This window comes from Phocoena sinus, chromosome 18 (assembly GCF_008692025.1).
Source record: "Phocoena sinus isolate mPhoSin1 chromosome 18, mPhoSin1.pri, whole genome shotgun sequence".
NCBI lineage: Eukaryota > Metazoa > Chordata > Mammalia > Artiodactyla > Phocoenidae > Phocoena > Phocoena sinus.
Window position 1 is genome coordinate 71,563,600 of NC_045780.1, and position 26,923 is coordinate 71,590,522.

The window sequence follows — 26,923 nt, forward strand, 5'->3', positions numbered from 1 at the left end:
TGCTGGATGAGGCTGGAACTTGTCTCTCTAGTGGGCAGGTTCACGTCTGGTGATGTGTTTTGGGGTGTCTGTGGCCTTATCATGATTTTAGGCAGCCTCTCTGCTAATGGGTGGGGTTGTGTTCCTGTTTTGCTAGTTGTTTGGCATAGGTTGTCCAGCACTGTGGCTTGCTGGTCGTTGAGTGAACCTGGGTGCTGGTGTTAAGATGGAGGTCTCTGGGAGATTTCCGCTGTTTAATATTATGTGGAGCTGGGAGGTCTCTTGTTGACCAGTGACCTGAAGTTGGCTCTCCTACCTCAGAGGCAGAGCCCTGACTCCTGGCTGGAGCACCAAGAGCCTTTCATCCACACGGCTCAGAATAAAAGGGAGAAAAAGTAGAGAGAATTAGTAGAAGTATGAGTAAAGAAAGAAGGAAAGGAGGAAAGGAAGGAAGGAAGAAAGAAGCAAAGAAGGAAAGAAGGGAGGGAGGGAGGGAGGGAGGAAGGAAGGAAGGAGGGAAAGAAGGAAAAAAAGACAGAAAGAAAGATGATACAGTAAAAATAAAATAAAGTATAATATAGTTATTGAATTAAAAAATATTTAGAAAAAAAAAAAAGGGACGGATAGAACCTTAGGACAAATGTTGGAAGCAAAGCTATACAGAGAAAATCTTACACAGAAGCATACACATACACCTTCACAAAAAGAGGTAAAGGGGGAAAAATCATAAATCCTGCTCCCTGAGACCACCTCCTCAATTTGGGGTGATTCGTTGTCTAAAGGAGGGAGGGAAGGAAGGAAAGAAAGAAAGAACGAAGGTAAAGTATAATAAAGTTATTACAATTAAACTTAATTATTAAGAAAAAGAATTTTTAAAAAAAAGTCATGGACGGATAGAGCCCTAGGACAAATGGTGGAAGCTAGAGTATACAGACTAGATGTCACACAGGAGCATACACGTACACCTTCACAAAAAGAGGAAAAGGGAAAAAAATCATAGATTTCGCTCCTAAATTCCACCTCTTCAATTTGGGATCATTCCTTGTCTATTCAGGTATTCCACAGATGCAGGGTATATCAAGTTGATTGTGGAGCTTTAATCCGCTGCTTCTGTGGCTGCTGGGAGAGATTTCCCTTTCTCTTCTTTGTTTTCACAGCTCACAGGAGCTCAGCTTTGGATTTGGCCCTGCCTCTGCGTGTAGGTCGCTGGAGGGCGTCTGTTTTTTCGCTCAGACAGGACGGGGTTAAAGGAGCCGCTGATTCGGGGCCTCCGGCTCACTCAGGCCGGGGGTTGGGGGATGGGGGAAGGAGGGGCACTGCGTGCGGGGCCGGCCTGCGGCGGCAGAGGCAGCGTGACGTTGCGGCAGAGGCCGGCGTGACGTTGCACCAGCCTGAGGCCCGCCGTGCGCTGTCCCGGGGAAGTTGTCCCTGGATCCCGGGAACCTGGCAGTGGCGGGCTGCACAGGCTCCGCGGAAGAAGGGTGTGGAGAGTGACCTGTGCTCGCACACAGGCCCCTTGGTGGCGGCAGCAGCAGCCTTAGCGTCTCCCGCCCGTCTCTGGGGTCCGCGGTTTTAGCCGCGGCTCGCGCCCGTCTCTGGGGTTTGCGCTTTCAGCCGCGGCTCGCGCCCGTCTCTGGGGTTTGCGCTTTCAGCCGCGGCTCGCGCCCGTCTCGGGGGCTCGCGCCCTCAGCCGCGGCTCGCGCCCGTCTCTGGGGTTCGCGCTTTTAGCCGCGGCTCGCGCCCGTCTCTGGAGTTCCTTCAAGCAGCGCTCTTAAACCCCTCTCCTCGCGCACCAGGAGACAAAGAGGGAAGAAAAAGTCTCTTGCCTCTTCGGCCGGCGCAGGCTTTTCCCCGAACTCCCTCCCGGCTAGTCGTGGTGCACTAACCCCTTCAGGCTATGTTCAAGCCGCCAACCCCAGTCCTCTCCCTGAGCTCCGTCCAAAACCAAAACCCAAGCCTCAGCTCGCAGCCCCGCCCGCCCCGGCGGGTGAGCAGCAAGCCTCTCGGGTTGTTGAGTGCTGGTCGGCACCGATCGTCTGTGCAGGAATCTCCCCGCTTTGCCCTCCGCACCCGTCGCTGTGCACTACTCCGCGGTCCCGAAACTCCCCCCTCTGCCTCCCGCAGTCTCCGCCCGCGGAGGGGCTTCCTAGTGTGTGGAAACTTTTCCTCCTTCACAGCTCCCTCCCACTGGTGCAGGTGCCGTCCTTATTCTTTTGTCTCTGTTTTTTCTTTTGCCCTACCCAGTTACGTGGGGAGTTTCTTGCCTTTTGGGAGGTCTGAGGTCTTCTGCCAGCCTTCAGTAGGAGTTCTGTAGGAGTTGTTCCACGTGTGGATGTATTTCTGGTGTATCCGTGGGGAGGAAGGCGATCTCCGCGTCTTACTCTTCCGCCATCTTCCCAGGCAGATCTGACCAGGCTTTTAAATGCAATACTCAGCAAGTTAATAGACGGCTAGAACACTAGAATTAAAAAAAAGAAAACTAGATTTCATACCCCCCAAATAACTTTTAAAACCTATGAATACCTTATACATCTTTAGGTGCTATTTGCCATGTGTCATCATAAGATTAAATAATTACAAATTCAATTTCTGACTATAGTTGCAAACACAATTTTGTAAATACTGAACTTTTTAAATTAACTTGTTACATCACTTTTAAATGTATCCAGTGGAATTTGCATACATCATAGGCATGATACCCATTGTCAATTAAAAAAAATATGGACAAGTTCTGCCTTCAATTGACATTCAGCCAAATGACTGGATAAATAAAATTTGGGGTATCCATGCAATAGAATATTATCTGGCCATTAAAAAGGAACAAGGTATTGGTATATGTGGAAGTTTGGATAAACCTTGAAAACATTATGCTAAGTGAAAGGAAACCATCATAAAAAATCTAAATATTACCTGACTTAATTCATATGAAAATCTAGAATAAGGAAATCTATGGAGACAAAAAAGTAGATTAAGCATTTGCTTATGGCTGGGAGGGATGAAGGAATAGGTGGGTGACAGATAAAATGCATAATGTTTATTTTTGAAGTGGTGAAATTGTTTCAAAATATGGAGGTAACTTCACTGGTCTGTAAATATAGTAAAAATCATAAAACTATATTTTAAATGGATGAATTGTATGGTAAATAAATTATATCTCAATTGAGCTGTTTAAAAAGGAAAAAAATATGGACAAGTTCTGCGTTCATATTTGGGAATTTCACATTGTTTTTCTTTCTACTTGAATTTATATTTTAATTTCATTTCCACTGAAGAGTATGATTCTAATCTAAAGAATTTGTGAAAACTGTGAGATTCCATTTACCTGTGGATGAATATGTTGTAGGTTAGCAATGTGGTCAGCAGCACAGAATGTGGAGCTGGGTTTCTTGAGTTCAAGTTTTGCCACTTGCCAGCTGTGTGATATTGAGAAAGTTACTGAACTCTCTGTGCCTAAATTTCCTCTTCTGTAAGAGGGAGAAAATATTACTTGTGCCATAGGATTGCTGTGAAGACGAAATCAGTTCACATAGTATGGAAGTTAAAGAAAACCTGGAACGCAGTGGCACCAGGTAAACTTTTGTTGTTATTGTTAGACTGAGATAGGGTTCAGCATCCACTTTGCTCCTTTTTTTTTTTTTTTTTTGTTTTTTGTTTTTGCGTTAGGCGGGCCTCTCACTGTTGTGGCCTCTCCCGTTGCAGAGCACAGGCTCCGGACGCGCAGTCTCAGCGGCCACGGCTCACGGGCCCAGCCGCTCTGCGGCATGTGGGTTCTTCCCAGACCGGGGCACGAACCCGTGTCCCCTGCATTGGCAGGCGGACTCTCAACCACTGCGCCACCAGGGAAGCCCCACTTTGCTCCTTTTTAAAAAAAAAAATTTAAAAGAAATGGATTTAAGTGCTGATCAACCTTGTTTCACATAAAGAGAGAGACAACAGTGAAAGGACTTTGGTATGTATTATTGTGCCTCGAATCTGAACTCCTTCCAAGTTAACTGCCAAAGAAATCACAGCGGTCTATCAAGGAAGCTATGCAAGATTGACAACTTGACCAGAACCTCTCAGTTTTGTTGAAAGCAAAGAATTGGAAATACCTGGTTTTCAAAATGTCTCTGGAACTTGCGCTATTCACTGTTTCAATTCCTAGGAAACAGACTGCAGAAAGCTTGACTAGCCCTATCGAATAGCTCTTAGAGCCTATTACTCCTTCACTTACGGGCTTCAAATTTAACTCAGTATTCTCAGACAGGATTGGGAATGGAATAAGTTTACCTGCTTCATCTTGACCAATAACATTTCTAATCAGTTTTATTAATGGTGTAATTTACATAGAATACAATTCACCAGTTTTACGTGTACAGTTCCGTGCATTTTGACAAATGTTTTAAGGTTGTATAACCACCACCATCATGATATAGAGCATCTCCGCCACCAAAAATGTTCCCTCATTCCTGTCTCAGTCCATGCCTCCTACAGGTTTCGGGCCTCTTATCTTTCTGTTACTATGTTTTACTTCCAGTATCTGGATAAAAACCTAGGAGTGAGATTGCTGAGTTATACAGTTAGTGTGTGTTTAACTTTATAAAACACTGCAAATTGGTTTTGAAGCAACCCTACCGCCAGCAATCTCTGAGTGTTCATATCCTCAGCAATACTTGCTATCATCAGTAATCTTTAAATTTTAGCGATTTTATTGGGATGCAGCAGTGCCTCATTGTGGTTTTGATTTGAACTTATCTGACTCTTCATGGTGTTGAGCATCCTTTCATGTATTTGTTTGCCATGGCCACGTGCTTATTTGCTTTATTGCTTTGCTCAAGAATCTGTTCAGATTTTTTGCTCATTTTTAATCGTCCTTTTCCTTCTTATTATTGGATTGTAAGAGTCTTTATATATTCTAGATTAATCATTTTGTAATGTACTTTTTACATTATCACATTTTTAACTATATTTTTTAAAACCCTGGTGCTACAGATTTTGCTCATCTAATTCATGGAAAAATGCCCTTCGAGTTTCCTAACAGGCAAAGCAAGGGCCGTTGTCAAACCAATTAGCTAAATCACACTTCCTGTCAGAAAAAAAATGTTTGACTTCAATTCTAACAAATAACATCAGTATGGGTCCCTGTGTCAATCCCCTCACATTTGAATTCCAACTTCAAGATAGATAAAGTTCGGATATTTGCCATAAGTTTGTCATCTCTTAGATGAAACAAAAGTGTCTTCTGTCAATGTTTCTAAAAATTGAGAAGGATGAGAAGCCTTTCTTAGACACTAATATTCTGCATTGTTCCTTTAGTTTGTGTTCAAAATTCTTCTACCCTGGGCGGATGCACCACAGTAAGATGAGGGCTGGTGAGAATAAGGCTTTCCTTTTTCAAGGGGGAGCGTCTTGCCAGGAAGGAGGAGGTAGAAAGGGAGAACATCTCAAGCATTGGGGCGTTTAAGCAGGGTAGTTTTGGGAAAGTGTACGCATGCAGGTTGAAGAAATGGGACCTGCTTCCCCTCCATGCCTGCAGACTCCTGGGAAATGTCATGAACTGGGAATATCCATACCACAGACCTGAAGACCCTTGTTCTAAGCTAATGTGGTTTTTGAGAAGTAAAGGCTTAATAGGCAATGGGATGCCAAATATTCCCAGAAAGATAAATTGTTTCCTTCTGGAAGAGAGTGAGAGTTTCCTAGATGGAGAACAGAGTGATGTCTTTGAGTAGTCAAATGAGGTTCATAACCTGAATTTCTTCTTCTTTTTAATGAGAGATTTTAATGCACCAGGACCATAATTGAAGTATCTCTGTCTCTCTGTATCTCTGCATCTCTCTGTCTGTCTGTCTCTGTCTCTCTCTCTCTCTCTCTATATATATTTTTTTTCATAGAAGGCGGTGATGGCCTTATAAGTACACATAATACTTTTACCATTATTTAAAATCAGGTATCATCACATTGTCTTTAAGAATATTTGATTAATGTTCCCCCAGTATGATTTTCTTGGGGACCACCTCAGTCTGTATCAGTGGGAGACCTAATTATTAGAGTATTTAATTAAGAGTTTCTTTCAGGCACCTTTCAAAAAGCAATTTAACATTTAAAAATATTCACCTTATTTATATCTCTCGAACTGAAGAGTGAAGACATTTTGACAGTTGTCAAAAAGACCCAAATAGACCAACCATTACAAAAATTATTTTCATTTATTCAAGCCTTTAAAATAAAATATTCATTTAATAGGATACTCACAGAGGCAATAAAATACATAATTTAATCAACTTTTCAAACTCATTTAAAAATAGAGAGTTTTCATTTGAAAAAGCTCATCTATTTTTCTTCCCTCTAGCACATTAGGAAAAAAAAAAAAAAAACGCTCACAAGATACCACATTGTATAAGCGAGCCAGATTCTGTTTGACTTACGTATCTGGATCAACAGGGAGGAAAAAGCTGCTTGCTGCAGCTGTTGGCATCCAGGCCCTTGACTTTGGGTGTCTTGAAATTATGATATGAATTCAGTGTGCCTTTAATGAACCTGCCTGTTTTCCATTTGGTGAGGAAAGTATAGGAGGGACTTGACAGATAGATTGAAAAATCTTCCTTTTGCAGTGTTGGAAGCATAGTCTTTGACCCTCCCTAGTAGGAAGATCGGTACCACCTCTCTACTAGCCTTTAAAAAATCCTCAGTTCCTTTTAATATATTTGTCTAATGATGAAAAAATATAGAGGCCTTATTCAATTGTAAATGTGAACGTGGTATAAAAAGGCATAAATACTACAACATTTAAAAGCAGAATCCCTCCCCCTCGGTATTGGAAGAACTAAGTTTAGAGCTGATATTCATGTTCCTGTAATGTTGAGGGGCACCAGCTGGACCTGAACTCACACCAACCAAGTGCAAAAGGCCCTTGGAAACCAACGCATTGGAAAGGGAATGGGTGAGTTAGTGAAAACGTCCGAATAGCAAATGGAACTAGACCACTCTGAACTGAATTAAGGAGGTACCACATCTTGCTGTGGAATGAGGGAAAGGAGATTAAATTAGCCCCGTAATGGAGACACCCAACTGTCGGCCAGCTGCTTCCCCGTTGCCATGAGACTCTGCAGCAATTGGCCAAATCCTCTTTGCTTCCTCCTGTTAGACCGGCTCACAGAATCCCAGGGACTCACTTGGTGATGCTCTTCCCATGTCTGGGCCCTGGGCTTGTCCTCTTCTTCCTGAAACACTGTTTAATACTTACTCACTTCCCGCGTGGCCCCCTGACTTCATTCTTACCCGCTACTTCTGCACACCTAATTGACTCTCGTCTTGCATTGCAAGCAAGTTTCTGTTATCTGTGCTTTTCCATGTATTTCCCATGGAATGGAGTTCACCCACTAGAGCAGTCGAGTTTCTGCCAATACTTCTGTCTTTGTGTCTTCCACCACCTCCCTGCTCTATGTTGCCTACTGTGGGAGCTTCGTATGAACCAAATAGCTGTAATAGTAGCCAGTGTCACACAGGCAAGCCTAGAGGAAGTCTCTCTCCAGGGCTTGAAGAGCTGCCAAATTCAAGCCATTTGAAAGAATTCTGTTTTTCCTAAAAAAGTCAAGTGGACATCATTGGACTCCCACGTCAGAGCAATGCTTATACAAAACCCTTGACGAGTTATGGGCTTGATTCTAATTTGGTTATTAAATTCTCAGTGTTTCTTATGTTGGGTTTAGTCTGAGGTTTGAGGATATTTTGGGGGCATATTCAAAGACAGAATATATATATATATATATATATATATATATATATATATATGTATATATGTATATATGTATAAATATTTGTCACATTAAGGATTTGGACCACCAGTCACATGGTACCAAAACCAATACATGAATTCAATTCAAACTTAAATTTTCTCCTTAACGTTTTTTCTGCCAAATATCCCATCAAAACAAATAATTAAATATTGTTATAGCTGAAGCGTGTTCTTTAGAATTTTTCCTTTTGGTCCACTGGTGTGTGCTTTTCATCTGGTTGAAATCCTTCATTCTCCTTTTGGAATGATGACTCAGGGACTGGTTCATTGCCTTTGCCCTCTGGAAGTTCCATATTGTTTTTTCTGTAATATTTCTTGTATGCTACATAGACTAGAAAACAATACACAGCAGGTTAAGCAAATTTCATAATAATAAGTTACAAACTTACTTTGGACAGTGATTATAATCTATGTCTCAAAAAGAAGTTGGCATTTTCTGTGGGCTGGAGGCTACTTAGAGAGCGTGATCACCATTCTTTGTTCCATGATCGCTCATGGTAAGAGGGGTGACTGCACTTCAGAAAGACCTAGCACACAGTTAAGGGCTATTTGCTCACCTGATTTCTGCAGGCATCAGCCCTGTAGGTGGTACTCACCAGTAACAACAACAGCAACGTTTATTCTGTCCCTACTGTCTCCCAGTTATGCACTAGTCCTCAGTAATATGCTACAAGCTAAGGGGTGTTGTCAGGACCTTGGTCTACTGGTCTGTGTTGGAGGACTTGAGCTGGAATAACTCTCTCCCAGCCTTCACTCTCTCTTTCCTATGATGGGGGAGCCTTGGCTGATGGGTGACCAGCCTTCCTTTCTTCCATGAAGCTGCTAGTCCCTGGTGGCAGCCATTTCTCAGCATATATTTGAGGTCAGCTCACACCTGGACAGCCTGGCCTGCAGTTGATGTGTGTATGTGTGTGCTAAATGCACATGTAGGAAGCAGCGGAGAGGGACGGTATTACCAAGCCCATGTGGTCGTTGTTTTGAGCCATATTTTTTAATTAAGCTTTATCTATAATAAAAGTGCTATTTTGTTATCTAAATATCTGATTCTTTTTTCTTCTACTTCTCATCTGGTTCCAAAGGCTACAGGGGAAAAGAAAGTATTATTTACTGGCACCTTCAGTTTCCAGTACTTCACACTTAAAATTGGTATAATAATACTGTCTATCTCATAGGGCAATTGTGAGATAAAATGGTAAAGGGCCTAGCACAGCCCTGCCAGAGTAGTAAGTGCTCAGTAAACAGTAACTCTTGTGATGATACACAGCTGAGAGAGACAATAGCCTGCTTCCAAGGTCTTAATATGTCAAGGTCAATATCCCCTTGGTTGGTCTCTGCCCTTCTACTAATATATTAGTTTCGAAGCCACTGAGCTATTGACTCTATTGATTTGAGCTTGTGGTTAATTACAATATCCCAACACTTTTATTATAAACTGTTTTGAGCCGGGAATCCCTCAACTTATCACTGATTTTATTTAACCAAACTATTTATTTCCCTCCCTTCCTTCTTCCCTTCCTTCTTTCCTTTTCTTGTCCCCCAAAGTATTTAGACTTCCAATCCTTACACCAAAATATGTTTCCAGGCATTGCATATCCTTGTTTTCATTCTTGCTGCTAAAACTGTGGGAAAATACAAGAGCAATACTATTGCCCACTTTTCCATTATTCCTTCAGCTTATCTACTAATCCCTTTTGAATTAGTTATTTAACTAGTAAATCTATGTAATTGTCCTATCACCAATCTACTTTCTCTGGTTTGGCTAGTAGACACCACTAGTATTATTTGGGAAAATCCCACAGTGTACCAAACTTGGTACATCTCCATCATACAGGTAAACAAGGTAATTAGGCCATGGAGCCCTCCCTCCTGTGCCAGTGATAAGTCAGTGGAACGTTTCTAATGGGTCCAGAGGGTCCTGTACTGGAAAGGACAACTCTGCTTCGGGAATGACATTCAAGATGATAGCACAGAGAGTGATTAACTCCTATGGGCCAGTTAAACATCTGTTGGAGCTAAGTGAAAAACCAAACCTCAACCTATACAAAAGTGTACCTCTGGTCATTGTATCACTTAAGAGTCATATTATTTTTTCATTCACTTTCACTATACGATCCTCATTAAAATGCCACTAAGCTTTAAGAGGAAGTTTCTTTATTAAACCAACCCCCCCCCAAAAAAACCCCAGAATTTGAAAATAAAGGTCAAATATGACCAGTCCTTAGAAAACAAAATATAAAGAAAAGTTTCAAGTAGGTGAAAGCCAGCAGGTGGCAGGGGCTAATGGATCAAAGCTATATGCTACATTAGAGTGAAATTAAAAATCAAGTTGGCTATTCTTAGTACTTGAAATAAAGAACGTTTGCTTCAACTATTTCAATTGTATGGTTATTATAAAAAAATATATATATATACGCACATATATGCACATACATACATGTCTTCCAATATAACTTAGCCTGATAAACATCCCTTGTATACTAATTTTCTGATAAATATCCTACATATATACTAAGCATATCAAGGTGATGATTTGAGAAAAATGACCAGTTCAGGGTTCCTGGAAGCAGGTAGGAAGGCACACTATAAAATGGTCCTAACAGGTTAATATGCTCCTTAATTACTGAGAAAAAGAAAGTCAGTGGAGAGAATCAACCTCCCTTACTTTTCACTTAAAAATACCCTTTACTAGAACGTTTTGGTAAGATTATAATTATTTTCATCAGCAGTCGGGAAGTCGTGATAATATTATCGGTGGCCTTTCCCACCTGCTGATTTCACTGCCAGAAAAAGGGAATTAAAAAATGCCATACTAGCAACTCCAGGATTTCTCAAAGAAGCACATCACAATGAAATGTGATGATCAGTGTTCCTTACGTGCTACGGATATTGCTGCCATGATGAGCTGGAAGATGCTGTAGATGAGTGGGAAGGTGAATATGAGGTTGAGCTCCTCGGTAGTGAAGGAGAGCTGGACGATGGTGGAGCACAGCTGTGTATTCTGCATCCCTGTTTCCAAAGCAACTGTTCGGCACCTGAAAGAAATGTTCCGAGAACCTGTGTTTTCATTGTTTGTTTGGGGTGTACTTGTTTTGCTTTGTTATTGTATAACATTAAAAGCAGATATGTATGTGTTAGCATATGGTATTTGTCTTTCTCCTTCTGACTTAGTTCACTCTGTATGACAGACATGAAGAACCTAGGGGTAAGACAGGAATAAAGACACAGACCTACTAGAGAATGGACTTGAGGATATGGGGAGGGGGAAGGGTGAGCTGTGACAAAGCGAGAGATAGGCATGGACATATATACACTACCAAACGTAAAATAGATAGCTAGTGGGAAGCAGCCGCATAGCACAGGGAGATCAGCTCGGTGCTTTGTGACCACCTAGAGGGGTGGGATTGGGAGGGTGGGAAAGAGACGCAAGAGGGAGTGAATATGGCGATATATGTATATGTATAGCTGATTCACTTTGTTATAAAGCAGAAACTAACACAACATCGTAAAGCAATTATACTCCAATAAAGATGGAGTATAATCAATAGTCGGGAAGCAGACTTCCCGACTGCTGTTTAAAAAAAAAAAAAGCAGATATGAACGTAGAAAACGTACCCTTACCAAAGGGGATAGCGGGGGGCGGGAGGGATAAATTAGGAGTTTGGGATTAATAGATACACAAACTATATATAAAATAGGTGAAAAGCAAGGGGACCTACTGTCTAGAACAGGGAGCTATGTTCAGTATCTCGTAATTACCTATAAAGGAAAAGAATCTGAAAAATAATATGCATATGTGTATAACGATCACTTTGCTGTACACTTGAATCTAACACAACATTGCCAATTAAGCCTCAATTTAAAAAAATATTTACTCCGGAAAAAAAGCAGATATGAGGACAAGTACATATGTGTGTGCGTATACATATATCTGTTTTTAATGTATGTATTTATTCACTATATAGTTTTATTTATATTAAACAAATATGTAACTCATTAACATATTATTAGATAATACATTATAATATAAATAAATGTTTTATCACTTTTTCTCTACATATACATAGATAAAATCTTGCTCTAGTCACCCTTATGATCGTTATGATAATGAGAAAATGGACATAAACCTCTACAAAAGTTAAAAAGCTTTATGTAAACAAAAGCCGCTGTTACTGTTTTCTCCTTTTCAAATTAAAAAAATTGGGGATTATAGTATTTTCTTGTCCAGAGGAACAAGGAACACCAATTAGCTTATTTTGCCCTCTGAGCAGTGGAAGTATCTGTGTCATCTATTTCTATATGTGCATATATACACAGAGATTATTTATATTATATTTAGTATATGGATAGCGTTTATTAATAAGCAATATATCCTTATTAAATACAATATTGATTAAATATTTCTTTATAAAATAAAATTAAATGTTGAATAAAGATATACACATTGAAAGCAGATATATACATGTATATGTGTGTGTATATATATATAATATATATATAAAAATTAAAAAATATATCTGAAAGGAGCAGGCTCATTTATAGTAATGTTCCATAAATGGCAGAGGGGGTTCGTGTCACTCTTTTTAATTATGTCCTTGGTAACAGAGCAGAGCACAGAGCAGAGGCTGAGAAAACACTCAAGGGAGAGTATTTGTCATAGTTGTTTTATTGTTAAATTGGTTGTGTTCTTCTGGTTAAATCTTGATCAAAAGTCTGCAAGGTGGGCATTACTGGCCCCATCCCACAGATGAGAAAATCAAAGGAAGAGTAAGTGCCTGGCGTGGGGTTCCACTGTGGGTGAGTGGTGGGTCAGCCTGACTCACATCACACCCTTTCCCTTGTCCAGTACCTCCCACCTCGTCCCTGCCCTCATACACGTACCAGCTCCGACACCTGCTTTTCTCTCTGCCTATTGATTCCGATGCTCTAGTCGGAGAGGAAAGCCCATACATGCTAAAACAAGTTCTAATATCCAGCACTTTGTGGATCATGAGTGCATCCTGTTTCTGGCCTGAGGAACCCTTGTGGATCACAAGGCCAACCTGGGTGCTTCGGTTGAAGTCACTTTGTTTGGAGAATAAGGACGTGTGACAATGGAAGAGGCCAACTTGCACCTAGGGGGAATGATCCAGGAGGATCTGAACAGAAACAGAGGCAGTCAGTGTTTTCTTTCTGGGGGACTTGGCATAATTTAGGGATGAATGAGTCTGTATAGAATGATGTATTCAGAAATAGGGTAGTGTTATTACAGGTGAGAAACTTTGAATCTGCATCAGTATGTACAGCTGTTGTAGGTTGAATTGTATCTTCCCAAATGCATATGCTGAAGTCCTAACCCTCTTTACCTCAGATTGTGCCCTTGTTTGGAAATAGGGTCACTAAAGATACGATTAGCTAAGAAAAGGTGATTCAGATGCACCCTAATTCAATATGACTGGTGTCCTTATAAAAAGGGGAAGTTTGGACACAGAGACATGCACAGAAGGAAGGCAATGTGGAGAGAAATAGCTAGAAGATGGTCATCTACCAGCCAAGGAGAGAGGCTGGAACGGATCCTCTTTATCCCTCCAAAAGGGCCAATCCTGCTGACATTGATTTTGGACATTTAGCCTCCAGAACTGGGAGACACATTTCTGTTGTTTAAGCCACTGTCTGTGGTGCTTTGTTACAGCAGCCCTAGCAAACAAATACAGCAGCTATTACAGAAGCAGATTCCTAGTCTGATTTACCAAAACACCATACCTGTGCCAGGACTGACCAGCTATTCTGGCCAGAGAAAACCCTAGGGAGTAACCGGCCAAGGGAAATAGGGTTCCTATAACCCAGAGTTTGGGCTCAATGATCCAGGCATTCTGGTACAGTACTCCTCCGACCACAGCTATGAGCACAATAAGCAAGACGCCTGTGATGGACCCAACCTGCAAGAAAGACACAAGCAGATGCAGCAATCGTGAGGCAATGCAAATGCAAATATTCTCGTCAGAGAAGAAGCCTAAGCATCTCTTTCTCTCTGGGAAAGTGAGAATAAGTGACCTTTCTGTGTAACCCTTGCCCGATGGCCGCGGTAGACCCACCAGAAATGCTGGAGCTTTTCCCACGGTTTAATCTTTAAGAAGATTAACAGGAGCAATTGAGAGTCCGTACTCAGCCTGAAGAAGATGTTCTAGTTGCAAATTATCCTTGTCAGAGAGGAAGAAAACCCACTCCAATAAGAACTAGAAGAGCTGGCTTCCAGATTCAAGTCCTCCTGCCTGCCTTCCTTAGGTCAATCATGAAACCTCTCTGAGTCTTAGATGTTTCATCTGTAATTGAGGATGAAATCTTACCTGAGTCACATTTTATGATTGTTATGATAATGAGAAAATGGAGATAAAAATTCTATAAAAGTTAAAAAGGCATGGACAAACAAAACACTGTTATTGCTTTCTCCTTTTCACATTAAAAAAAAATCGGGGATGTTAACATTTTTTTTTCTGGTCCAGAGAAACAGAGGACACCAAGTGCCTTATTTTGCCCCCATGAGAAGTGGAATCTATCCATGTCTATATTTGTCTATATCATCTATATTGTCTATCTCCATCAGGTGGCTAGAATATAGTTGGTAAAAGGGAATGAATTGTTGCTAATTGTGTATATCATCATTTATATATATAGTTATATATTATTATTTTTATGTATGTATAAATGTGTATATAAAAATCTACCAATTGCCAGGTACAGAACTGGCCATATAGATACAGGGATAAGAAAGGTACGATTTCTTTTCTAAGACAGCTGTCTCGATATATTTTATAATACAAACCCACATAACAGAGATAAAAGCAAAGTGCCGTCAGTGTACAGAGTAGAATAAAACCAAGAGGTAAAGTTTGCATTGGGAATCTCAGAGCGTGGATAGAAACTTGCCCTGTGGTTGTGGTAAGACAATTCCTGTCTTACCCCTAGGTTCAAGGGTGTTCTAGAAGAGTGGGCTGCATGTCTAATAACTTTAAGACCCTCTAGAAGGGGCTTTATAATACAGTGAGAAACACCAGTTCGGTAGATGGAGAGACCCATCACTGCAGTGTGCACTCTGGGGCACTTGACCATGCTGCCTGTGGCATGGCACACTTACCTTAAGTATGATCTTGGCTTTATCGGGCCATCTGTGATTAACAAACATTCCAATGGAAACAGGAACAATAAGAGCCACCAAAGATATACCTGAAGGTGACAGAGGGCAATTTGATCAACAGAATACAGCACAGCCAAGAGCAAAACAAGAGTAAGCGGCCCCAAAGAACGTTTAGGAGGTAGATCAGGCTCCCTTCCTGAATACACTGAATAATTTAAAAAACAACCCACCCCCCAAACTCTACTTCTTTACCTACTCCAGTAAATAATTCAATAGTTCTGGTGGAAAATTGATAATATTGATGATATAAGTCCTTTCCCTAAATCCTGGATTAATTTTTTTTAGAGTTCTTTATACTGCCAATCAATATCTTTTAGTTTCAATTGGTCAGAATCTTGGCTTATGTGGCCTTGGGATCTTGATATCCTAGGAAAAATACCTTTTCAAAGTATGTGTGTGTGTGTGTGTGTGTGTGTGTGTGTGTATTCTTGGGGTGTACGAAGATGATATTTAACATGTCTGTTACTTCACGGTAGTAGAAATAAAAGAAAAAAGTTCCAAATTCTCCAGGCATCTTGTGGCTAATGATTTCCGGTTAAGACTGACTTGGGTGATTCATATCTGCAGCAGAGAAGTGAAAGAATAGGTTGAAAAAGCATGCTTTAAATTTTCCATGAGATAACATATTTGTCGACCTCTCAAGTAATTATAATTCTTTGCAGGAATGTGCTCACCCAGCCAGATAAAAGAGTCATGCTTCAGTTTCTCTGTGTTAAACTTACTGCTGTTCTTGTGACATGTGGTTTGTTTCTCCATGTTATTTAACACTCATTTGTCCGATGGCTGCTTTTATATAATATGGCACCAAACAACTTCTAACTTCTCACAGGCTGTTTCTCTTTCAAACATCCTTTTAAAGTATTAGGAGAAAGTGGAATCGAATAATGAAATTCTGAGAGTGGTTGTTGTTTGGTATTGGAGTAGATTGAACTAGGACTGGGAAATGGATTCTAGATTCCAGGGCTGTAAATACCAATTTAGAATGAATATAACAGTGATGAAGACATATGTCTTTGTAGCCTTCTGGCCCTCCTGGGGATATAAGGGTCTGCAATTACTTTTTCCCAGAAATTACTCAATGGGATTAAGTAATAGCTAAGGGTACCAAGAGCAGGAAAAGAAAAAACAAATTTAGGGATGAAAGAGTAAGGAGAAAATGGTGGAATAAAGGAAATGAAAAAGGTCACTGATGGATGTGCTGGTTAGAGCCCGCAGAAGAATCCCCTTTGGGTATCCTTACATCCTGCTACTTTGGGAGGAGACTTCCTCCTCTGGGTGTCCAGACTATTCCCTAAATGGATGTTTGTAGGCCTTAAAGGAAAGCCGTCTTGATACAAATTGGTTGCACTGCGGTCGCTTAAATCTGGGTGCCAATACTGTGATTGGAATGTGAGTGCGGTTAGGTTTTGGTAATGTATTTGTCATGTGTTGGATCTGTGCAAAGGCAGCCCAGCCCGTGTTTGGCCCCTCTTTGCTGAGTCTTAATCTCTTGGGGGCAGCCCAAGGCTACCAGATAAACACACAAGCAGGACCAGTGGCCAAAGATAATGGCAGAATTGCATTTCCCCTCTTGACCAGACGAGACCGGATAAAGATTTTCCGGGACTCAAAGTTGGCTGGAAAAGACACTCTTTGCCCTTCATCCCACTCAGAGTGTGTGACTCCCACCTGGAATTCTTTACTCTCCAGAGGCCTAGAGATTTGTGTTTCTTATTCCCCACGACGTGCCTGAGCTCTCTGTGGCAAATGCCTGTCCATTGAGATGAGAGAGCATCGCTTACAATTGCACTGTTCCCATAGCTTGCTCTGTAATCAAGGTTACGCGGCAGGTACAGGAGGGAAGAAAGGGACAAAGAAAAAAGAAGAAAAGCGAGTGGGAAACAGAGTCATGGGGTAGAACTTGGAGCCAGACAGACTCGGAGCTGAACCTTATTCGCAAACTGTGAGAACCAGGTGAATCATTTAAGCCTCCCAGCCTCAGTTTCCTCGTTTGTGAAGTGGGTAGAATTATGTCTAATGCATGTTGCTGTTGTGAGAATCAGATGGGGAAGTGGATACACGGGTTGTGGTCCTAGACATGCAGGGGATGGAAGAGGTGGCATGGGAGCTTTCTGCAGTGTTTGCAGTGGTACCAGCTGCGCAAGCTGCCTCCTTCCTCCATTTAGATGTCACCATCTGAAGGGGCTCAGGGGGTGTTTATTGAATCATCAGAACGTGATGAGCACCGTACGGAAACTGGGCCCAATAGGCCGGCCAACGGAGCAGAGTGGAGAGCAGGCTGAGGCTTATTTCCAGCTCCCTGGTCATCTTGGACAAATTAAACACATACCCCCAGCCTTACTTAATTGCCTCATTGAAAAGTATCGAAAACATCTTGTGAATTAATTAGGTTGTGTATTTTCTACATTAAAGGGTAGCAAGAAGGTTAGGTTGGAAAAAGGACAAGGACAAAATGGTGACTAAGCAGAGTTAATACTTTTGTTTTTTCAAACTCTCATTTTAAAACTTTTTATCTTTTCCTCTTCATTTCTCTCCCCTTCTGTTTTCTTTTTTCTTTTCTTTTTGCCCTTTATGCCTCATAGGATGACCTTTTCCTCCTTTCAGGTACTAATGACTCACTTTCTCTTCCTTTCAAAATTTATTCACATTGAAGAAGGTGCTATCAGTCATTCACACTGTAGTTAGAATTTCCCAATATTGCCATGGGGCATTTTCCAGGAGGGAATGCTATCAAGAGGAGACTATTTTAAGGCTTACATTTTTTTCTTCAACAACAAATAATATAGAATTAAAGCTCCTCATTCAGCAGACACATTCTGTGAGAGGCCTACAGTGCACACCACTCAAGCAAACTGCACTCTTTTCCTCGAAGGAAGGTGTCCTCCCAGGGAGCAGACTGAGAGTTGAGCAGCAGAGGCGCAGGCAGGTGGCTGTACAGGGTCACCCTAAAGCCTGCTTGCAGGAGATGACATCTGATAGGAAGGAGCTCCCTGGGGTCTGTAGAAGGACCACGTGAGGAGAAATCCCACACTGAACAAGGTGTGCCGAAAAGGACCACTTTTTTGTATGTGTGGGGAGGATGTCTAATGGCCATGGTAGGAATAGAGTAGACTCTGTGTGAAAATTTTGCAAAACAGATTGTCCCCCATGAGTGTTCCAAAGTTTGTTCTAACTCAGTTGTGTAGACCCGAATCATGTTTTTATCACAGAAACAGTTTTTCTTAGAAATGGAAGCCATCCAGTCCAGCTTCCCATGTCAACAGGAACCCTGTTTACAAACATCTTTCTGAGGCACTGTTCAGTCTTTGCTCACGTGTTCCCTTCCACAGGACCCCTGCACCTCTTTGAGGCAGCCCATCAGGGAGACACTGGTCTGCAAGGTCAGCTGAAAAAAGACTGTTTAGCATGTCAAGTAGCTGGCCATTGGTACTGAGGTACTAGTTCACTTACATCTCATCTTTTTTTTTTTTTTTTTTTTTATTTTATTTTATTTTTTTTATGCGTTACGCGGGCCTCTCACTGTTGTGGCCTCTCCCGTTGCGGAGGACAGGCTCCGGACGCGCAGGCCCAGCGGCCATGGCTCACGGGCCCAGCCGCTCCGCGGCACGTGGGATCCTCCCAGACCGGGGCACGAACCCGTATCCCCTGCATCGGCAGGCGGACTCTCAACCACTGCGCCACCAGGGAAGCCCCTACATCTCATCTTTGATGACCGTGGTTCTAGCAGATGCTTGGTTTGGGTAGACCAGGAACTATCTTGTCCTGCCCTTGACCCCATGTTCCACCAATGACTTGACCTCCCACCAATATTTGTTCTCCCAGAAACAGGAAATAAAGCCCTTTGGGACTGGGGGTGACCATCTGGGAGCTGAGTGGAGACAGAGATATAACTTGCACATTTGACTCCCAGGGCCTGGTACACAAGCTGGGCCAGTAGATCAACTTCTGAATCACGACGTGGTTCCCAGTGGAGGGTTATCAATAGTGTGTTTCTCATGGAACTCACTATTTATGTGTGGAGGGTTCTCGTGGCCATTGCTTACTGGATGCCCTATTTTGAAACCATAAATAGAATGCCTTTTGTATTTGTTCAATATGAGTGTTCCGGAGCACCCTGGACCAGCTGAGCCCTGGGATAAGGGAAGGACAGAGCCTCCTGTGCGTCGGCAGCCCCAGCCTCCTCAGGTCCAGATGGCTGTGCACGGGGGTCCATTCCGTCAGCACCTCCCTGGTGATTTCAGTGGAGGACAAAACCGGTTCTCCCACGGCGTCAAGCTTTAGAATTCACATTCGGCCAACCCTCATTCAAACGCAGGCGAGACTGGTCCTGAAATCCTAACTGGGCACAAACTACTGCTGGTGCGAGCGGTAAGGTCTAGCTGGGTCTGAGCCTGGCCTGAGGATCTACCCAGGGACAAGCAGAGGGGAGGAGGGCCGGGGTAAGCAATCTCGTGGAGCGATGACTTACCTATTTTATCATAGGGAATTATGATTATCCCGGAGTCGACCCACATTTTGGTATAGATCAAGAGGCACAGCGGCATCATCCCCAGGGCAAGCAGCGTGGAGCATGTGGTCATGCTGATGCTGAAAGGAAACGGGCAGGGTGATACAGCCACCTGGGTTTTCTACGGGAGAGGTTGTTTCATTTTTCGGTGCGTGATTAGAAAGTCCTGCCGAAGACCCTCCGCCGGCAGCACCATCCGGTCCGATGGACAGAAATACACACGTACCCTGGTCTGTGCAGGGCCACACCGGGGGCAAGATGGTGAGATCTGTATTTCGTGTCTTTCTACTTTGTCTTGTGCCACCCCTCCCTCCCCATTGGTTCTCAAGGATCAGAGAAGATACTCTGTGACTGTATAAACTCATTGTTAAACAAGGTACAAGGTGCTTGGACATGCCACCCTTCGAACCTCCAATCAGAGAACAGCAGACACATTTATACCCGCCAAGACATCAGGGGCTTTGCTGTGTCTGCTCGGGATGAGACGGGCCTCCATGGCCCCTGGAGGAGAATGCACGTCCAAGGGAGGAAGCCTCAATGTCTTTCCTTAAAGCAGACAGATTATTCCCCTAACGCCCGAAGCTTGAGAGAAGGAGAGGACGCTGACTTCAAAAACCAAGCAAAACATGCAAGCAGGCAGGGTGGGCCTGGGTTCTAGTTCTGCTAAGAAATTTAGCAGATGGTGCCCAGTAGCGCCAGGGTCGGGTAGCGCTCCTCCTGAAGCATCAGTGTTTGAGTGAGTGGACACGGTTGAGCAAGTGGACTTTGGCTTTGGAGTGCAGGGCATGGAGTGATGCTATTTTTAGCACTACTGCAGCGGATGGAGGAGAGGTTTTGGGTAGCGGGTCTTTTGGTCCCTGAAAAGTGCCCTGTGTATGGGGGCATATTCTCTTCCTGGGAAACAGAGCCCTTAAACGGCTGGGCCGGACACTGGCTGGCTTGGAAGCAGGCGTGGCCACGTTTATGACTATGGGTAATTTACTTGAGTTCCCTTTGCCAGTTTCCTTATCTGTGAAATGAAAAAAATCATAATCATCACTACCTCATAGGCTGTGAGGACTAAGGGACCCAATGAGTCCAGTACTTAGAATAACGCAAGGCGCTCATTAAAAGCCAGTTAACTCTAACCCTAACCCTAACCCTATCCAGCCATTGTGTGTGTGTGTATGTCTGTGTTGTGTTTCAGCATAATACAGAATCAGGAAGCTAGAGAGATTTTTCTGAAAGGCCCTTTCTCTAATAGCCGTAGCACTGAGACTATCAGAGTAGTAAGTTCTTAAAGGAATTATATGTGGACTTCAAGGAAATATTAAGTTATTTACAACATCTGCCTTCCCTCCGGAAAAACAACCCAAAACCACAAACCACCCTACACATTGCTAAGGAAAATAGCTGGAGGTGAGGAAGCTCGTTTCATTGCATCTAACTAAGCAGTTTTGGCAAAATGAAGGATGGGGCGGTGTTTATCAGGGGGCTTGCCTTGCATAATAATCATTTTTTTAAAAACCAGAATGAAGTCGCTTAAGACATGTTTAAAGGATTTAGAAGAAAATACTTGTCTTAGTAGAGCTAAAATTGTGTAACAATAACCAGTGCTGGGGATGTATGTAAAGCATTTCCAAGAAGTTCGATCTGTTATGGTGACACGTTAACTTAATTTAGATATGCAATAGGATGCTAAAGGCAGAGTTCCACACCAGAATAATAAGTTAATTTGTTACGAATAGTGCTTTGTCCCACTTATAAGTAAGATCCTGGAGTTTGCTTTTCCCCTCTCTCTCTTCCTTTGCCATTCTCCTTTTCATCTTTTATTTAAAGAAATAAATTAGGATGGATTTAAAGTTATCCCCATAATAAAATTACTTTTATTCCAGTGCATCCAATATGCTTTCCAGAGTGGAGATGATGGGATGGGGGTGGAGGGGGGGGCAGTGTTCATTACCTGCATCACAATGAAGAGAAGGCTGACCATTTTTTGTTTGAAACCATGAGAACAACTGTTAGAAGGAAGTCTGTTTCTCCCCTTGTTTTTCTTTCAAATTTCCTTCTGAAAGCTTCAATTCTGTCTCATTGCTAAGACAACTTATGAAGTTCTGTCCTGGCTTGAGTTTGGCAAGAATGGTTTCTTAAAGCCCACGAGAAGCGACAAAACAGGAGTTGGAGAAGGGAGTGGTTTAGATTCAGTGGCCACATTGACCATGAGATGCTGCAGAGAGGCAAGAGGAAAGATGGCCAGAGCCACTCCAAATGAGATGAAAACCAACTCAGATAAACGATTTTAAGGAACAATGTAGGAGAAAAAATTAGCAAGGAGAAATCATCTTACATAAAAAATTTGAAGTTCTACAAAGAGCAAAGATGTCAACAATGGAAACACTATACCCTGCATTTATATTGGAATAAGAGAAAACATCAGAAAAAAATCTCTTGGTTTAAATTCTTTCCTTAGTCCTATTTATTGCCAGGGAGAATTGTTTTCCTTCTTTTTTCTTTTTGGAAGCAATAAATGAGAATTCAGTGAATGCTGAGGAATTTGGTGAAGTCCGTGATAAGGAATGCAAAGATTATAATCATATTAGAAGTGAAACACCAAGTTTGAAAGATCAAAAGAAGTGTATACAGGTGGGGCTAGAAGGCGGAGACATGATGACTGACAGGAATAGTGTTGAACAGAGGTTAAGAGTCCGGACAGGGCTAAGTGAATAGGTCTGGATTCCGATTCTGACTCTCACGTGTACTGACTATGACCTCTGTCAAGGATAGGAGCCTTAATTTTATCATCTATTAAAGGCAGAAAATAATAGTACTAACCTCAGAGGATTAGTATGAGGATTAAAATACACCTAGAGGACTTATACTGTGAGTGGCCCCTAACAGTGTCCACTAAATGTTAGCTAGTAAATAAAAAGAAATGCTGCAGAGCAAAACGAAGCTTGGTTCCTCTGAGGGAAAATAAAGGGGAATTCAAATAGTGTTGGATTAATTCTTAGGTCAGAGAGGAGCTGGACATTTGTGTCATTGAAATGGGAAGAACTGCTTTGAATTTGTGATAAGCCAGAGGGTCAGGGATTTCGAACAACTAAAATAACAGTGAACACAAAGTTGGAAGATGAAAAATACAACCAACATTCGGCAAAAGAACAAAGGTTGTAGTAGGAAGACTTAGAAACTCTTAAATCTAGAAAATAATCAAAGGGAGTGTAGACAGTGCATAGCAGTGAAGGAACTGGGGGAAACTGAAGAAAGGATGCATAGGCAGGGATTCCCCAAAGAAGAAGTCAGAGAAAGGATAATGGGTTCCATATATAAGCGATATCATATGACATTCGTCTTTCAGTGTCTGACTTACTTCGCTCAGTATGACAATCTCTAGAAAGGATTCAAATGAACTTATTTATAAAAAAGAAGTAGAGTCATGGATGTAGAAAACAAACTTAGGGTTACCAGGGGTTAAGAGGTTGGGGAGGGATAAATTGGAAGATTGGGACTGACATATCCACACGAGTATATATAAAATAGGTAACTAATAGGGACCTACTGTGTAGTACAGGGAACTCCACTCAATACTCCGTATGGGAAGAGAATCCAAAGAAAAAAAAGTGGATATATGTGTATGTATAACTGATTCACTTTGCTGTACACCTTAAACTAACACAACATTGTAAATCAACTCTACTCCAACAAAAATTTAAAAAAATAAAGGAAAATCCTTGTGTGGTGTGACCGAGGCCATTGCTAAAGAAAGGAAAGATTAAAAAGTGGGGAGTCTTTGGGTATACAGAAGACACAAGGGGGTGGAAGTCTCTGTGTTTGTTCCCCAAACTGTGGGCCACCAGCAAATTCACCTGAGAGCACCACCTTCATTTCTCCCTGAGACATTTTGTTCATAATGCGCCCACGGCAGAGCTAGAACAGGTGAAAATACTTGTTCACGGATCAGATTCCCACAACTTTCTAGGCTGGAGTGGTCTAAGAAGGAGCTGAAATATTACTTGGATTCCATTAGTAAGGTCTGCTTTTTTTGCTATTTGTGTGTGTGTGTGTGTGTGTGTGTGTGTGTGTGTTTGTGTTGAAGTCACCAGAGACTGCAGAATGCAATGGTTTCCCAGGTTTGGGAAGAGATGACAGCGTGAAGGGGAGATGATTCGGTTTCTCCCAGGAACCACATCCAGGAAGTTAAAGCCAGATGGAGTTGTTTTGCCGGTGTTATATGGTATCTGCTCAACTAGTGCAGATACCTGTTGGTATAAACAGTCATATCTTGGCTGCCATTGCTAGAGTTCAAGTAGAAATGGAGAAGGTAAAGTTCCAAGAGGACAGAATCGGAAATATAAAGGGTAGATAGAATTGTATCTACATAAATGATCATGAGACTTTAGTTATCCACTGCTCACTCCAGAAGAAGAAAAAGTGTTGGAAAACTGTTTGCCAGTAGCTGAGGTGTCACTTTCTTAATTTGCTCTGAAGAAATATTTCAACAGTTTTTCCTCTAACACGTGCAATGCATAATGTCATCATCTTCCTAGAGGCGTAATTTAACGTCCTTTCAGTGATCGTGGGTTATCGTTATTACTTGTTCCACTAAAATGCGGTGATGTCTTCTGGGTGATATGCTTACAGAGCTGTTTGTCCCTAAAATACTGATGCAGAGCTGCTCTGCTTTCTGACTTAGCTTCTTCGCTTTGGAGGCATTTTGATCTTTTCCTTTGCAGTCACGCTTTTGGGGCCACTGGCTGCTGTGGGACATAGGCCTGCCCCTTCTAACAACTTGCTCCACCCTACTTCTTGTTTTTCATCCTCTGTGCTGGGAAAAAGTTTTAGAGCTTTACAATCGGGAGAGTAAGTGGGTGCTGTGTGAGGAACGTCTATGAGATGAAGAATGATTTACTTTGGGTGTGCAGAGTCTTTCACTGGGTCTTGTTTGAGTTCCGGATAGGTGAAGTTGCTAGAGAGGTGATGACTGCACTGGATGTGTGCTGGTGTTGTTTACAAGACAAGGGAGATCTGTGGAGTGCACACTTTCTAGAATGAAAATTAACAATTTTCAGTGCCACGTGTCCCATTAGAGGACTTGCTGAAGGATTCACCTATACTGATTCAGCTGGGGGTTTTCCACCAAGGTTTCAAATTCTAATTCTGGTTCTTATGTCTTACAGGAATTGTTATGCGAGGGAGATAAGATTACATAATCATCTCCTGTTTACAGAGAACTAAGATTTCCTTAAAACCACAGGAAAGTGTAACTTAGAGTTTTTAGGTTAGGTTTTTACGGTTTCAGCCCCCAGAAGGGAATCTGCCCCAGTAGCTGCTCAACTCAGCATCACACACACTTTTCTGTCTTACAGAATGATGACACGTGTGGCATTTCGTGGAGGCACAAGGCTCTTCTGTTTTCTTAAAAAGTTACAAATATTATGTAAAAGATGTTTGGTGGCAAAGTCCTGTATTCAGTTCAGTTCACTCCCCTCAACTTGCCTGTAGAATTCTCACCTCTGTGCCTTCACCCAGGTCACACCAAGTTGAAATCTAGCAAGGCCTTATCGCTATAGGGTGGTTCACAGATGAACTAAACCTGAAGCGCACTTGCCATCCTTTGCTCCTCACAAGACTTTCCTTAGAAAAAAAAATCTATTGCAAGGAAGAGATGGTATTTCCTTATGGGAGAGAGATGTCACATGAAGGTATATCGTTTGTATGGCTTTTCTAAAGCTTCTGGAGAAATCCTCACCAGCCGGGCTCAAGTGGCAGGCTTCCAGTTGCCCACTAGGAACTGGATCAACCTGGAATCCAGTCTGACGTTTTTACACGTGAGCTTCTTGCTTCTGACTGTTACAACGTGATGCACAGAGCCCATTGCCTACTGTACAGTATTTAATAAGCACTCGTTACACTGACACCTGGCAGGTTTGCAGAAAGGCATACCTTTCACAGGAAATGAGGAATGGTGAGGGAAGGAAAAAGACATCTGTCTATTCAACTTGCAGTGTTAAAATTCCTGGTGTCCTTGCATTACTGCTTTGTCTTATTCCTATTCGTTTTTTTTTTTTTTCCAGTGCTAGTTCAGACTGGCACAGGATGAATTGGGCAAGCATTGCAATTTAGATTACTCTGTGGGAAGCAGAGAAACCATTTTCTGTTTATTTTATAGGAAGGTAAGCATAATTTTAAAAAAGCTGTTGTAGAGGTTTTCTTTTTTCTTTCTTTCTTTATTTTTTTTTGTTTAATGCCAGTAGAAGTGAAGCAAATGTACAAAACCTTTCTTACACCTTATACCAAGAAAAAGCTTGTCCAAAAAACTGGCTGTGCTTGGCCGTTGTCTCATCCTAGGGTCTAACTTTTAATGAACAACTTAGTTTCACGATTGCATTCAAAGCTCCTGATCACCACAAAGAAAGTGTTTCTTGTTTTTCTTTTTTTCTGATACCAACAAGGAAAACTTTCTCAGCTGCAGCTTGTGGCTTGGAAAGGATTTCTTTTTTTGAAAAACTTTGACTCTTTTCCCAAAGAGAAACAGCAATTATACAACTCCTTGTTAACTGAGTTAGATTTTAAAACACAAACACAAAATAGAACCCCTAAATTCGCAGAGCTAAGCAGCTGCATAGGAAGGCGAGTCAAGGCATTTCGTCTCCTGTTTCAATTCTTAGCTGGACCCTAGATCAATGGCAGATCAGACGGGCATTCACAATGCCATAGGCTTCTGAGAAGATTAATTCAATGTGATTGCAGTACTGGGAGGTTTAGATATCTTACCTCAGGTCCATGTCGCCATCAACCCAATAGGCCAAGATGTTGGAGGTGGTTCCTCCCGGACAGCATCCCATGATGAGCACCACTACAGCTTGGATGGGGAGGATGTCAAAGGTCACTGAGAGGACGAATCCTGTGAGGGGCATGATTCCAAACTGACAGAGGAAGCCAACACATATGCCCCATGGCCGCTTTATGTGCCCTAGGAATTTCTTGATTTCCACATTGCATCCCATGGAGAACATCACCAGAGACAACAGGATGGTTAAGACCGTGCTCAGGACCACACTCAGAGTGGTGTTGAAATCGTCCTCTGGCACCACACAGGACGCGCCATCGCAAACTGTCGCGTTGGCCAAACAGACCGTTGAATTATTCATTGCTGGCTTTTCTGCTCAGATTCTCACAGAAGTCCACAGAAGCGCTTGTCCTCTACTCCTCACTAGATGAGTACTGTCTACTCCAACTGCATCAAACTCTTAAACCCTTTTTAAACATATGTCACCTGGTGTCTCCTTCAAAAGCCACCTCAGAGAGGCAATAAAAAACAATAAATGCTAGTATGTCAGTTTCGAGAGGTAACCTTACAACACAGCACAAATTATGGATCATAAAAGTCCTGCCAAATTATTGGTCCAGACAGAGAATTCTAATTAATCATTTATTGACATGATAATGAACTGTGCCATATAAAAAGAGCTGTGTTAATGTTTAATGCTGGGAAGCTTTGTTCAATAAT

The 26,923-nt window shown here is 42.1% G+C and overlaps 1 protein-coding gene across 1 annotated transcript; it reads right to left on the minus strand.

The window, feature by feature from the left end:
• Positions 1–7,929: 7,929 nt before the first annotated feature.
• On the minus strand, positions 7,930–26,564 carry SLC10A2 (solute carrier family 10 member 2). Its single transcript, XM_032610908.1, has 6 exons — positions 26,188–26,564; positions 19,396–19,514; positions 14,868–14,956; positions 13,496–13,671; positions 10,631–10,788; positions 7,930–8,087 (listed from the first exon to the last, which is right to left on the minus strand). Exons 1-6 carry the CDS (start codon positions 26,562–26,564, stop codon positions 7,930–7,932), a joined length of 1,077 nt encoding a protein of 358 aa, XP_032466799.1.
• Positions 26,565–26,923: the final 359 nt, after the last annotated feature.

Bases quoted from the DNA above. Each gene is read 5' to 3' on its own strand.
- SLC10A2 (XM_032610908.1), bottom strand. From the start codon at position 26,564: ATGAATAATTCAACGGTCTGTTTGGCCAACGCGACAGTTTGCGATGGC. The intron at 10,789-13,495 runs GTATGGTGTTTT...CATTTCTTTCAG, and splicing joins GCTGGTCAGTCCTGGCACAG to GTGCCGAACAGTTGCTTTGG. The intron at 8,088-10,630 runs GTAAGGAACACT...ATTGTTTTCTAG, and splicing joins GGCAGCAATATCCGTAGCAC to TCTATGTAGCATACAAGAAA.